The sequence below is a fragment of the Engraulis encrasicolus genome, chromosome 17 (assembly GCF_034702125.1).
Source record: "Engraulis encrasicolus isolate BLACKSEA-1 chromosome 17, IST_EnEncr_1.0, whole genome shotgun sequence".
NCBI lineage: Eukaryota > Metazoa > Chordata > Actinopteri > Clupeiformes > Engraulidae > Engraulis > Engraulis encrasicolus.
This window is the reverse complement of record NC_085873.1, coordinates 22,547,761-22,562,760: the sequence shown is the minus strand read 5'-3', so window position 1 is coordinate 22,562,760 and position 15,000 is coordinate 22,547,761. Positions and strand designations below refer to the sequence as shown.

General features: G+C 44.3%; 1 protein-coding gene across 3 annotated transcripts in view; it reads right to left on the bottom strand.

The window, feature by feature from the left end:
• The window catches only part of cyth1b (cytohesin 1b), a 140,611-nt gene that overhangs the window by 66,224 nt on the left and 59,387 nt on the right, over window positions 1–15,000 (bottom strand). Inside the window, exon 1 of one of the 3 annotated variants that reach the window (XM_063221987.1) lies at window positions 6,271–7,581. The exons of the other annotated variants lie outside the window; for them this stretch is intronic. Coding sequence (XP_063078057.1) covers window positions 6,271–6,298 — 28 coding nt within the window. The 5' untranslated portion in view covers window positions 6,299–7,581. Of the gene's footprint in view, window positions 1–6,270; window positions 7,582–15,000 lie in introns of those variants that run through there. 3 annotated transcript variants of the gene reach the window in all.

Genomic DNA, 15,000 nt, shown 5'->3' with positions numbered 1-15,000 from the left:
ATCATTCACATGACACAGAAAATTGTCTTTGGCACAGAAAATTGTCTTGGACAAGACTTGACAAACAGGACAAAACAAGACAAGACAATATGCATGCTGAGGCTGGATAGTACTGTTCATCTCTTGTTCAGTAGGGCTACAGCTGAGGAAAAAGGATTTCTTGTATCAGTTTTTAGACATTTCCTAAATGTGCTATCTTGCTCCTTCGTCTAAAAATGGCAGCATACCCCCAGACACAGTCACGGGGACATACGTAAGAGGTAAGACGCATCCATATATGATTTGGACTAAATAACAGTTAGTGAAGCAAGACGCATATGACCATTAAAGACAGTAATCATCATGATGAGATGAGCTCTGGGCCGCTATGATTAGGGACCAACATCAGGAGCTGTCATTAGCCCAGGAAACAGAGCAGAGCATTACCTCATTACACAGCACCAGCAGGGCCGGGTTAACGCACAGACTAGATGTGGCTGCAGCCTAGGGCCCCCCACCTGCCAGGGGGCCCCTACAAGCTAGATATGGCTGCAGCCTAGGAGCCCCCACCTGCCATAGGGCCCCCACAGACTAGATATGGCTGCAGCCTAGGACCCCCACCTGCCAGGGGGCCCCCACAGACTAGATATGGCTGCAGCCTAGTGGCCCCCACAGGCTAGATGGTTGCAGTAGGTGCCCCCACAGGCCAGATGTTGCTGCAGTCTAGGGGCCCCCACAGACAACACAGGGGCACAGCAACCGGTAGCCTAGGGCCCTCCCCGGGCCACCTTAATCCGCCCCTGAGCACCATCCATTATCAACAGAGGGCCTCCCCCCTCTGCTGCCCAGCTCTCAGAGATCCAGGAAACACGCTAAAACATGCCCTGACATGGCTAATAGGACGAGATAATGCTCCATAGCTAATATGAAGAGGTAATGGCCTTTATGGCCAATATGAAGAGGTAATGGTCTTTATGTAGAGGTTAATAGCCCCAGACTAGATACGGCTCTGGGCACGGAGAAAGGCCATTTGTGATGTGCCATTAGCTGAGTGGTACGACGCTGTGAAACAAATAGTGCTGCTGGGAACCAATTAAAACAAGACGTCGGATATAGAAAGAATATTAAGCATCAACATAGGCCTACATATATATTTATGGTGGTTTGACTTGTATGAACTTGCAGAATGTCCATGGTATTACAACACAAATATGAAAATACCCTTGCAGTGAGTTACCCTTCGTCACTTTTTAAAGATTATTCTAAGCAGCACCATGTGGAAACTACCATAACAGGATTGTCATAGTTAATTGATAAGCCAGCCTCTTGCCTATGGAGGAGTAGAGGGACAATTTAAAGTTTTAGGAATTAACCCCTTAGCGCAGTGCCATGGCTCTTTGTAATGGCAGGTTGTTATGATGTATAAGCATTTTCAGCAAGTGAATAGGGTAGCCGGCGACCCCATCTGCAGTAAGAGGCTACAGCCCAACAACGATGACTAAAACATAACATTATTTTGCCACGGCCATAGTAACCTACACTACTGATGCATTTATGAAGGGTTAATATTGTAATGGAAACAAAAGAAACATGGAAGTCCTTTATCGAACAGAACATAGTCGTGTGCAGAAACCCCCAGATAAAGGCTTATTGGACAACTTCAGGTTCCGCACCCCTAATAGTGCCCAGCTGCTATTTCCATTGTTCCACATTTGTCCACTAGAGGGCTCTAGTCAGCCAGTCTGGACTTCAGAGGATTTTATATCCAAACAAGACCCTGTATGTGGCTCAGACATGAAACCCTGATCCTATCCCAACCCGGATCATAACATATCATCCTATATATATATAAAGCAGCCATCTTAAAAGGATCACAGTATTGTTAACGGGGTTCAGTCGAGTCAGTTGATCCGGCTGTTGAAGTGTAGTGCCAGGCAGCTGAGCTCTATGTATAGCCGGAGATCAGGGCTGAGAGCCGGGTCACCTGTTGCTATAGCGGCCAGCTCTGCTCTGCTCTGGCCTGGGTCGGCTCAATGGCCCATCTGTTAACCGACGCAAAACCTCACATCCTGTATCCTGTTTCACTACTGTGTGCGTGTGTGTGTGTGTGTGTGTGGCACAGGCAGACACATTAAACCAACATGGCCAAAGAGGCAGACAGACACAAAGACAAGAGCTGAGAGGGGAGGAGTGAAAGTATGAGAACTAGAGAGACAGAAAGAGAGAGAGAGAGATGGAGGATGGAGGACGAGAGAGAGAGAGAGAGAGAGAGAGAGAGAGAGAGAGAGAGAGAGAGAGAGAGAGAGAGAGAGAGAGAGAGAGAGAGAGATGGAGGGAGATGGAGGGAGATAGAGAGAGTGAGAGTGAGAGTGAGAGTGAGAGAGAGAGAGAGAGAGAGAGAGAGAGAGAGAGATTGAGAGCAAGTGAGTGAGTGACTGTTTTCATCCATGCTAGACAGTCCATATGTGCCCAGCCAGAGCACAGAGTAGAAAAACACAACTTTAAAAACAAGAGAGTCAATGGAGACAATGGAGAGAAAGCAAATGTGCGCTTCGTTTTTTTTCTAAGTGGAAACTCTCGCTTCACCAGCAGGAAAGACAACACCCAACCCCCCTTCTCTTCCTCCTCCCCCTCCACCCTCATCCCTCTCTCTCTCTCTCTTCCTCACTGCCTCCCTTCCACCCTCCCTTCTAGTCTGGCGAGTATCCTAAGCCTTCACACGCAGACAATGCACTGCAATAACAACCCTCCCCATGGACAACGGAAAGTGCCTCCATTTTAGCGATGTCAGCGCCACAGCCCTGGGACTGTTTGGAGAAGTTATGTAGGGCCTGGTGATCAGACAGATACGTAGACTTTTGCAGTGTCATTTTTCACACTTTTAACACGGCTTACCTTGAGAATCGGTGCACCTACACTAGAACCAAATCTTACTGTTGGCGTACTGACAATGACAATTTATTTTGAACAACACTGAAATCACCATCATTTAACATCATAACAGAGCAAAAAAAAGCTTTGGACATTGCCAACTATTATTATTGAATTGAATTGAATCAAATTATTGAATGTGATTTCATATGGTGTGGCAATATGCAATTCGGATTGTTGACTGCAATGATTGGTATAATCATGATACAATTCTGTCAATTGAGCGGCCAATTTTAAAGGCCTCCTCTGGCATCCCGGCAAGTCCTCTCAAGTTCAAATTCAAGCATATTTCTTACACTGAGCAAACCAGACAATAATGAAAGTCATAATTGTCTAAGTCAGGGGTCCCCAACCTTTCTGGGTCAGGGGGCTACTGAAAGCTACTCGAGGGCTACTTTTGTTCCAAACCCTTTATTGACATCATTCCCAAACCACACTAGATTGAATGACAATTTGCTGAAAAGTTATAAGGAAATATTCTTCTATACAGGCTATACAGGCTATAAAGAAATAATGTCATAATTAAATTCAGAAAAGCACTAACTGTGACTAAAATCTTGAAGTAGTGACTGTTTATTAACATCCTTGGTGGGCACCTCAGAAGCTCCTGGAGGGCTACCTGGCGCCCGCGGGCACCACGTTGGTGACGCCTGGTCTAAGTATTCCACATGCTGAGCAAACGCTGTGGTTTAGAGCGTATGAAAACCATCATCTACTCAAACTCTCAGTATACGTATGTTGTTCAGAGGCAGACGTGAGAAAAGCAGTCTACATTCTACATGCCGTGTTAAATGCTGATTTGTGGTTAGGAACGTGTGAAAACTGTCATTTCGGTCTAACTGTCAATATGCTCAACAAGCAAAGACGTGAGAAACACATTTCCCTCCTGGTGAGCACACACGCCTTTACGTTGCATGTGCCGGGTTAAGTGCTGTATCAGATTGACCGTGTCAAATCTTTCAGATGATCTTTGATTTCTAACAGAATTCATGGCGTGCTTGCAATAACTCTGCCCACGCTTAACTCACATAGTTCAAGACAGAATGTGGTTGGACTCAAGCGGTCCAAATCAAGACACCCAACTGCCAGCCGTCTGCATCACAAGTAAGGCTTGTTTTCTTTACACTCGGCCAAACACATCACTTTTTTGGTACTATAAGAGCTTTGACAACAGCGCTTTCATAGTATGCATGTGACAAACAAAATCCTTGTGTCCATGTTTCTTGCGAATTTCGGCAGCAACCACAAGGAAAAAATTAGCAAAACCAGAGACTGTTTTCCACAAACAGCAACCATCATGAGAAAGTCTCTATAAAATACAAATACGTAGTAATTAAATAAATAAATATAAATGAATATTCTACACAGTTAGTGTTGCTGAAATATAGGCCTACTATACATGAATAAGATGGCGACGCACAGCATGCAGTGGCCCGCGTCGCCCGGAGTACGGTGTTCTCCAAACACAAATCTGTTACCTTTTTTTGACAATGACAATAAACCCTTGAATCTTGAATGAAAAAGTTTCAGATATTGTACACTGTTTAGGGCAGCAGTGGCCTAATGGTTAAGGAGGTGATCTTAACATCAGAGGGTTGCAGGTTCAAATCCCACCCTGACCTCTCCCCCTAGACCTCCATCCATAGCTGAAGTGCCCTTGAGCAAGGCACCTGGCTGCAACATACCTAACCCCCATTACTCCAGGGACTGTAACCAATACCCTGTAAACAACTGTAAGTCACTTTGGATAAAAGCATCAGCTAAGTGTGATGTAATGTAATGTAATGTAATGTTTGCTGAGACGTTTCAGGACCAACCACAGGGGTAAATGGGTGTCTAGGTCACCCCGTCCTGTTCTCAGAAGGCTTGATGGCCACCATCATGAGGGGAAAGATTTGATATTCTACACTAGCCCTGTTTGCTGAGAAGTTTAAGGACCAACAGCCTCGGCCATGGGGGCAAACGGATGTCTGAGAGCGCCAGACCAGGAAGCAGGGACTGTTCTCCATGCTGAGGCATTGGTAACCACAAGAAGGCGAACTGCAGCAGGCCAGCTGGGTAACCCCAGTGCCAACTCCATAGAGGCGGGTAGCACACTAGACCCAGTGCCAACTCCATAGAGGCACACGAGACCCGGACAGCCAGCCAGCCATCCGGGGGAGTTTGTCAAAGGGTCGTTTATACTGCAGCTGACAACAAGGGCCTGATTATCATGCACTCTCACACAATCACTCCTACACACACAAACACACACACACACACACACACACACACACACACACACACACACACACACACACACACACACACACACACACACCAATAATGACTCCCACAAAATGACTCCAACTCACAAACTCCCCCCAACACATACACACACACATACACACACACACCAACAATGACTCCCACAAACTGCAAACACACACGCACATACAGTACACAGAGCTGCTGGGCGATAATGAACTCCAGCTTGTCTCTGAAAGATCCACAATCGTGTTTAATTAAGAGACGGTTGATCTGGGAACTACAATGTGAATGCAAACCAACAGGGATGCTGACAAAGCAACTTCAAAACCCCCAAACTTCAGCAGCACAAGTGACATATGGCCAGAGCTGAATCGAACTTGTCAACTATCTGAAGAAGCAGAGAGGGGAACTTCTGGGACTGTTTTACAAGAACGACACACATTTCAAGTGAAAGTCTAACAGGTGTTTGAGGTCGCTGCCTCATCACAAAAAATGCAACCACCCATTTTATAACAACAAGTGTTTTCCCTGTTCAGCAGTTTTCTCAGACCACACATAGCCCACATCTGAGTGGTGAAGTGAGTTTGTAATAATTCTACAGGCATATTAAAATGGATTTACTTATAGTTTCTCGAAATTATTGAAATAATACAATGCTGTTAGCTAAGACATACCTTCTTGTTATAATGTAGTTACATTTGTAGTAGCCTACTTCTGTTTGCATCGTTTCACATACAGTAGCTAAAATGACCACTTTGCATACAGTGCCCTGAGTTCCAGTGATGTTCTTTGTAAACTTGGTTTGCCTTTGTTTTATATTATCCTGATGCTAGGCAAATTCTTTATTCCGTTGTCTATGTGTTATTACATATTTGTTTATATATGAATAATAACAAGTTAGTAATAAGTAGCCATGAGTGCATGTGGTATGCAATATGAATATAGCTAGCATACTTCACACGTAACACTTGCATTGTCCCGCTTAACTTGTTTCGGCAAAAGTGTTTCTGTTAACTTGCCCACAACTTCAGGCAACTCGTATTGCACAAAAAGGACACATTCCACGTCATGACACAGACAGCATTTTACAAACCCACTTGTATTACTCACCGACTCCATCCTCTGCTTTGAGAACCATTCTGGAATCAGATGGAGGGCTAATTAGTTAGCTTATTAACGCAAACACCTCGGTTGAAGAGCAAAGCGAGCACAATGCAGAAAGTTAACTCTCTGTCTGTCGTATACGCAGGACAATAGGCTAACTATTCGCTAAATATTCGGTGTTCAAGAAAAACAAACTTGACGGCTACAGAGTTTGAAGTCCCAGCGACAGTCTTCCATCCATTGCAACAAAACACCACCGGATGAGATCAAAAGAGGACGCACGCTTCAACTGCGTGGGCGTGGCTTACCAATGCTGCGCTTCCACGGCAACCAATAGGAATGCGTTTTGAAAGCTGCTCTGTGTGCGGTGAGCGCGCACACACACACACACACAAACCCGCAGTTGCTGGCAAGACAGGAGAGACTTGAGTGACAAAGGCAGAAAGAACAAAAACAGCTGCGACTTGTGTCACACACTGCTTTTATGAAATGCATTTGCTGTATTTTTGGTTCCTCGTTTTTACAACACTATAATTGTCTCTGACCCGTGTTTGCACTTGTGGCGATTGAATGCTCGAGTTTTTTCTCCAAAACGAAATGCGCATTCATACCAAGGGCAGATACGTGTCCACTGTTTTGCTTGCTGTTGCATGGAGACCTCGTCTAAATCAAGCAGAGTACCTCAAAGGCACGGCCACAAAAAAGGCAATTGGACATTCCTAGTAGGGACTCTCGTAGACCATAGGCCATATCCCATCAGCAGACTGAGGAGAGGATGAGGAGGCGCACATCAAAGTTCTTTAGCATGAGCTCAGCTCCCAGTATACCCGCAAGCCTCGAAAAATACAAAGTCACAAGCCTGCATGAAGTATCTTTCCCTTTCACGGCTGAACGAACTGGAGAGGGAGGGGGGACGCATTAAAATCCTTTTCAACAATAAAGACTTTATCCTATCTTGCCTGCCAAGCTCATCCTCTCAGCCACAAGCTGCAAGGAAGGGAGGGGTGTCAGCAAGACTCTGCACCCTCTCCAATGGGGCTGCAGCAAGACCCTACCTAGCTCCATCTTCTCCTTTGGGCCTGCAGTTTCTTTCCCACCATCCTGGTTACTAGTGTACCACCACCAGTAGACTTCACATGATCTCATAGCCTACTCACACACACGTTCTCATGAGTAATGCTATGAAAGCACAACGTCTTGTACCGTAAGCTTAATTGGTTATTTTTTCCTCATAACAACAGTGCTAATTGGCATAGGTTTGTTGACTAAAATACTGAATGTTGTTAAGATGGTTGTTTGGTCAGAGAGAGAGAGAGAGAGAGAGAGAGAGAGAGAGAGAGAGAGAGAGAGAGAGAGAGAGAGAGAGAGAGCGCTATGGGAGTATAAGTTGTAAAACTCAGAAGGGCACAGAGAGAGAAAGAGAAAGAGAGAGCGAGCGCTATGGGATGAAAGACAGTTGTTTCATTAAGGAGGCTCAGAAGGGCACAGAGAGAGAAAGAGAAAGGCCAAGCCGTACTCCACAGAGGGATGAAAGACAGATGTTTCATTAAGGAGGCCAAATGAAGGAGAGAGAGAGAGAGAGAGAGAGAGAGAGAGAGAGAGAGAGAGGGAGAGGGAGAGAGAGTGCCTCATCACACTGCATGCACGCCCCTAAGCTATCACCCAAATCACAAAGCACAATAGAATAGAATAGAATATAATAGAATAGAATACAACAGAATAGAGTAGAATTGAATTGAATAGAATAGAATAGAATAGAATAGAACAAAATAGAATTGAATTGAATGGAATAGAATCATAGATTGTATTATACGTTCTATGAATAGAATCTATAGAATGTAATAGAAGGTCTTTATTGCTGTTATACAGAATGTCATTTAAAGATTGTTAAATCTCAGTACAACGCTAAATGTATGAATGTCGGCTATTGTATAAATAATGTAAGCTACTAATGAACCCTACAAAACCACTTGACATGACTTGACTTGACTTGACTATTGAGTGATCAATGGAGCTGCTATGCACCATCACTGAAATGCAATGCCTTGATGATGTGTTGAGAAATGGAGGTGGCCACATGCCATGGCATGCAAGAGTGTGTAATGCAGAGAGGTGGGATCATTCGGAAGCGAAAGCCCACCACCTGGGAAACTCCAACTCCCATTGTCATTATGACACAGCACTCCACAGCACACATGTGTTCACTGCACACTGCACACAAATAAATTGCATTTTATACCTCACCCGTGCAAAGGGGCAGCCCTCAATGGCGCCCCAAGGGAGCAGTGCGGCATGGTTAGTGCCATATTCAGGGTACCTCAGTCATGGAGGAGGATGCGGGAGAGCACTGGTTAATCACTCCCCCCACCAACGTGGGAAACATGTATGTCTTTTCCCTCCGTTCACTCTTGCTCTCTTCATAGCATTCATTCAACTGTCACCACTGTAAGCTGTAATGTGATACAAATGCACCACATAGGCCTTGGCTTGCTAAGACCATGAAATATTGTACAGAAAAGTGTGTGTGTGTGTGTGTGTGTGTGTGTGTGTGTGTGTGTGTGTGTGTGTGTGTGTGTGTGTGTGTGTGTGTGTGTGTGTGTGTGTGTGTGTGTGTGTCGCACATGTGTGTGTGTGTCGCACGTGTGTGTGTGTGTGTGTGTGTGTGTGTCGCACGTGTGTGTTGTGCATGTGTGCTTGTCTGTGTGTCAGTGTGTATGTGTGTCTGTGCGTGTGTGCACTGCAAAGAAATGTTGAAATGATATCCTTTGACTTGTGGTCTATATGAAGGTCACATTGGACTCCTCGTGATCTCTCTGCCTCTGATGTTCTCAGCATTGATCAGACCTCAGTGCCCTGTGGCAGAACCTGCTCGCACCGAAAATGTCTGTGTGTGTGTGTGAGTGTGTGTGTGTGTGTGTGTGTGTGTGTGTGTGTGTGTGTGTGTGTGTGTGTGTGTGTGTGTGTGTGTGTGTGTTTTAGCCTTGATCAGACCTTGCCTTGTGGCAGAACCTGCTCGTACAGAGCTCATTACTGTCAGAAGCAAAGTGCAGGAACTACGGCAACATTGAAACTGAGAAAAGTGCCTTCAAAACCTTAGTATTAGGTAGTTATTATAGTATTATATTATATAGTATTATATTATATAGTATTATATTATAGTATTATTGTAGTTACTGTAAATTTGACATAGGAATATCAACGGGACACATTTGGACCATAAGGCTTAGTCACAAGATAAAGGAGGTGTGGTGAAGACTATTTTCAGTCTAAACTCAATTTCGACCAAATATGTTACTGCCCTTTGCCTTTGTAGGGCGGATTAGAGTGCTGGAATGATCCCTTCACTTCCGAATGCGGTTAAGCAGCTTTGTGCAGCTTTTTAAGGGCTTTCTCCCTTTCAATATCAATGTCAATCAATCAATCTCTGTATGTCTCCTTCACCTGCTAAGATATTGAATAAAAACGTATCATCTCATCTCATCTCAAATGAAGTGAAGTGAAATCCCTTCACTTCCGACGGCAAAGACACAAATAACTACTTTCTTTTCTATATAATGAGTTTCCTTGTGAGTATTTATAAGCAGGGCTAGAACACGTAGGCAATGTGTGTTGGTACATCCCTTCTCTTGCATGAATGTTTTTTCTGCCTAAGAATGTACCACTGTTGATTTAATTAGCAATCTCATTTAGGCTACGTATATGAGTACTTAGCTGTGCAGTTCGGCTAATTAGCGTAAACCGCTTCAGTGATTGGCTGCAGCAAATATGGAACCTGTAGAAATAATTATATTTTGTAGCAAAGATTTCGCTTGTATTCACTTTTGCACTTGTTTCATATACTGTTGTACTGTTCTGACAAACTAAGCATGTCCTGCTTAATTTTTAGGTGACTTGTTTAGGAAATTGGGAACAAAACCTACGAGGAGGCTCTAAATCTTATCACAAATAATTTACTAATTAATTAAGAATCCTAACTCTTACATTATAACTAATTAATGATTATTATTAACAAACTTCTACCATTGGGTTTGTGCTGTCTGGGTGTTGCTGTTAGACTAAGAAAAGAGAGATACAGTGTATGAGCAGGGAGGGGAGGAGCACGTCAGCAAGTCATGCAGGGCGGTGACTTGACTCTATGCACACACATGTATCTCTTTAAGCCTGAGATTTATAGCTAGCACGGGTTTCTCTCTCTCTCTCTCCCTCTCTCTCTCTCTCTCTCTCTCTCTCTCTCTCTCTCTCTCTCTCTCTCTCTCTCTCTCTCTCTCTCTCTCTCTGTGTCTCTCTATCCCCCTCTCCCTGTCTGTCTCTGTGTGTGTCTCTCTCTCTCTCTCTCTCTCTCCCTCCCTCCCTCCCTCCCTCCCTCCCATGGGACGTCTTCTTCAGCTGTATTTCATGGCTTGAGACGGCACCTGTCTGGAGGTAGCTGATTGACTGACACATTTGTAAACACGGGTGTAAATCGAGCTCAGCACAGGCAGCTGGCAAAAGCTTACTACAATGCCCCCCTCTGGCCAAACATAGTCATAACAGTTTGGTTTCAGTGTAATACTCTCTGCAATAACACCATGCATTAGGGGTGGGCGATATGGACAAAAATGTATACCTCGGTATAATTTTAGTCACGGTATATATCACGGTATATATCACGGTATTGTACATTTGTTTAAAACTGAAGCGTTGCAAAATGACAAAAAAACACACATTTTTTTAACCTTTGCATTTGATTTTTGGAAATGACACAATGTCCTTTCATATATGTGTGAATTATTGCCATTACATTTTTTAAAAACAAGCAAAAACTAGCCTATGTAAAATGCATTTTGCAATGCAATGCAATGCTACCCAATAGAACACTGTCAATTTCACCAAGTGTCGAAGGGGTTAAACTACGGTAGAGAGGGGGAAAAGGGAGGGGTGTCAAACTGAACACATTGAGAGTAAATAGAACTGAACGTGGATTGTATCAACTACATCTTTCATTGCACCTTTTTTTCTATTTCTGGAGTTGTTTATGGTAATTTTGAAATGTGTGCTTGCATCTGTGATTATGCCAAGCATAATGGTTTAAGCTGTCATTGTTAAAGTTAAGAAAAACGAACTTTCACATGAGGCAGTTAGCAATGCATTGCAGAACTAATGCATTTGAATGGCAATGGCAGCTTTCACTGCACCAGCGGTTAGCGTGCTAACGTTAGCAAAATCGCTAATGCCACATTTTAAACAGTGAACAGTCATTTTAGTTACTAACACCCAGTCAGATATCATGAATGATATTATCTCAACTGGAAACAGTAACATACAGCTGTTACGGCTGGCGCAATGTGTTAAATGTAAGGCAACCAATGTTAGCACATTAAGCACATTTATTTTGTCAGACACCAGCATAGACATGAATGACTTGGGCTGTTAGCTAGTTAGCTTGCATTTCGTGCCCAGTAAATTGTGGAGTCCAGAATCGAATGTGTTGCCATCACATACCATTTCAAACAATAGTTCACTACACTAACCATACATTTTACACTTGAAGCTTATTCAAAGGATTGTGCTGTTTCTCTACAACCACATTGCTACAACTTGAGGCAGTCAGTCGGGTGGATGTTCAAAACGTTGTCTATACTGCCATCTGCAGGATGCAATGCGCTATATCACGGTAGAACGGTATGGCCAAAATCCATACCTTGATGGAAAAAATACCTTTTACGATAGTATACCGTCCATACCGCCCACCCCTACAATGCATCACAACATCAAAGGTGTCTACATGTTTTGACAGTTTGATCCTTCCAATAAAGGAAAAATCTAAAGAATCAAAGTCAAACTTGAAACAGAACAAAATTCTGAAATCTCACTTTATGTCTCTGCCCTAGTCCCATAGACATCTATTGTGACTATTACACGTGGCTGGTACATGTGCTGTGGCCTTCTAGATGTCATGTGTTGAAGAGGTGTGTGGTGTGTCTGTGTGTATTTGTGTCTGTGTAAAATGTCCACGTGTCCATCTATTGTATACAGTATGTGTCCACTTGAGTGAGGCGTGTGTGTGTATTTGTGTGTGTGTGTGTGTGTGTGTGTGTGCGTGCGTGCGTGCGTGCGTGCGTGCGCGCGCGTGTGTGTGTGTGTGTGTGTGAGGACATTCCACATATGTATACACACACCTCCACACACACACACACACACACACACACACACACACAGAGCAAAGGGGACAGTTGTCCTGGGCCCACGGAGAAAGGGGGCCCAAAACTGGGTCCTCATTACATAACTGGGTCCTCATCTTGTTTTGGGTGGGAGGCCCATTTAGATGAATTTGTCCTGGGCACTGCCAAAGCTGGCAGTGGTCTTGCGTGTGTGTGGGTGTGTGTCAATAATACAATACAACCGAACAGAACCACCTCCTGCCTGACCACTACAGCCAAATGGACAAAAGGAACATTGCATACAAATAACGGGAAATCCACAGCCAACTTAGCCAGGCCACGCCCTCCTAGCGATGCAACACCTTCAGAGTTGCTTCTAGTCAGGCCAGGAGTAATACAAGTGTTGTTTCTGAGCTCTGGAGAAGTCGTGAACAATTCCCACTTTGTCGGGGAGAAAACAACCTGTAGTAAACCAAAGGAGGCGGGTCAACCATGCCATTTGGGAAAAGCGAATTATTATGCTCTTGGTCAGACCAAGTGTCGAAGAGATTTGAAAGTTGATGATAATCAGGCTACAGCCTAACAGCTTCAGTAACAGCTAACATAATGGCATACTGTAGTTAGTAACAGTATTTACTTGTGTGGTCAATAGATGTATTTGCTGTCCTGTGGATTTCTAGCAATATTATATTAGCAGAAAACTATTAATGGAAAATCTAGTAATATTCATGGACTAAAAAATTGCCCGGCCACACAGAGGCCTGTCCTGCCTGGCCAATACAGAAGCTCAGTGCCTCCTCTATTACGCAACCTCCTTCCAGCCACAGTAATGTGTCTTGTTATTAATGCTACTCCCCCAGGTGTCCCATCCGCCCACCACCCATGACCGCCTGCCTCTCCGCCTCTCAGCACACACACACGCACACAGACGCACGCACGCACACACACACACACACACACGCACACACACACACACACACACACACACACACACACACCACCTATGATTGCCTGCCTCTCCGCCTCTCAGCCTGCTGGTGGCTCTGTCTTGGGCCGACTGTCTGGATCCACACACACACACACAGTCACATACACTACACACACACCAACAACACACACACAGACACAGACAGAGACAGAGACACAGACACAGACACAGACACACACACAGACACAGACAGAGACAGAGACACAGACACAGACACAGACACACACACACACCAACAACCCCTCCAGATAGCAAACTGTGTGTGTGTGTGTGTGTGTGTGTGTGTGCGTGTGCGTGTGCGTGTGTGTGTGCGTGTGCGTGTGCGTGTGTGTGTGTGTGTGTGTGTGTGTCCACACGAGCCTTCGTGCGTGTGTGCCTGTGTTTGTGCGTGTTTGTTTGTATGGCTGAGTTCTGCGTGAATTCTTGTATGAATAAGTGACACCATCACCTTCGAAGGAAAAGGAAACAAATATCTCACCATCCTAGCCTATTACATCTCCCAGTCAGGGGTGTGGCATCCTAGGCCAGTGTTTCTCAAACTTTTTCAGACCGAGGACCACTTTGTCCACCCAGAAATGTTCAGGGAGCACCTGTCAACTGAAGTGACAATTGACAGGTGCTAACTGGACATTGCTATTTTCGATGCAGACCATTTACTTTTTTATCCACATGACAAGCCTGTCTTATTGTGGTGAAAATCAGACTTCAGCTATGTTTAGCTTTGTAATAATGTTACAAATATAGCCTGCTGCTAGCTTGTCTTGGAAAAGTAGAAATCCCGCCGCGGACCACCTGAGCTCTGTTGCAGACCACCAGTGGTCCCCGGGCCACACTTTGAGAAAGACTGTCCTAGACTATTCCATCTCCCAGTCAGGGGTGTGTTTGTTTGGGTTTGTTTGCCTGGTTGGATAAATAGATGTGCTCAGGCACAATGCCGAGCTATCAATCACAACCCGCCGGCATTGTTTTAACACCTGCAGTCTGGGACAGTGCCACCCTCTGCCCCTTCTACAAATGAGTTGCAAAACGGCGTATCCAACAATTCTGACTTTCGCATTTTACAGCATTTTTGGAAATCACTGATTTGAAGTCCTATCATCAATGTGTGAATTATGTGTAATAATGCGCCAAGAAATATTCCAATAAGGTAAAAAAAAAGGTGCAAAGGTTGCACGCATCAAACGGTGAATTGACACATGTCGCACATCACACGTCTGGAAACGAGAAAGGATGAGAATGGAGGAGGGAGGTTACGTGATGTCAGGGGCGGATCTAGCCAATTTGGGGCCCTAGGCGAAATATAGACATGGGGCCCTCAAAACTCATTATTTAAGACATATACAATTATGTGTTTTGATACTATGTAAGTGTTTTTTCTTATATATATCTTTGATTACTTTACGTAAGTAAGATCAAGCCAACTTTTTTATGATTTGGTTACAAATTTGGATAGGGCCCTAGGCCAGTGGTGCTCAAACTGTGGTACGTGTACCACTGGTGGTACTTGAGACATCTCTGGTGGTACTTGGAAGAATTCATTTTTTGTACATTGATTTGAAGGCTGATAAAGTTCTTGCAGTTGAAAATGTCTCTTTGGTCTCACATTTT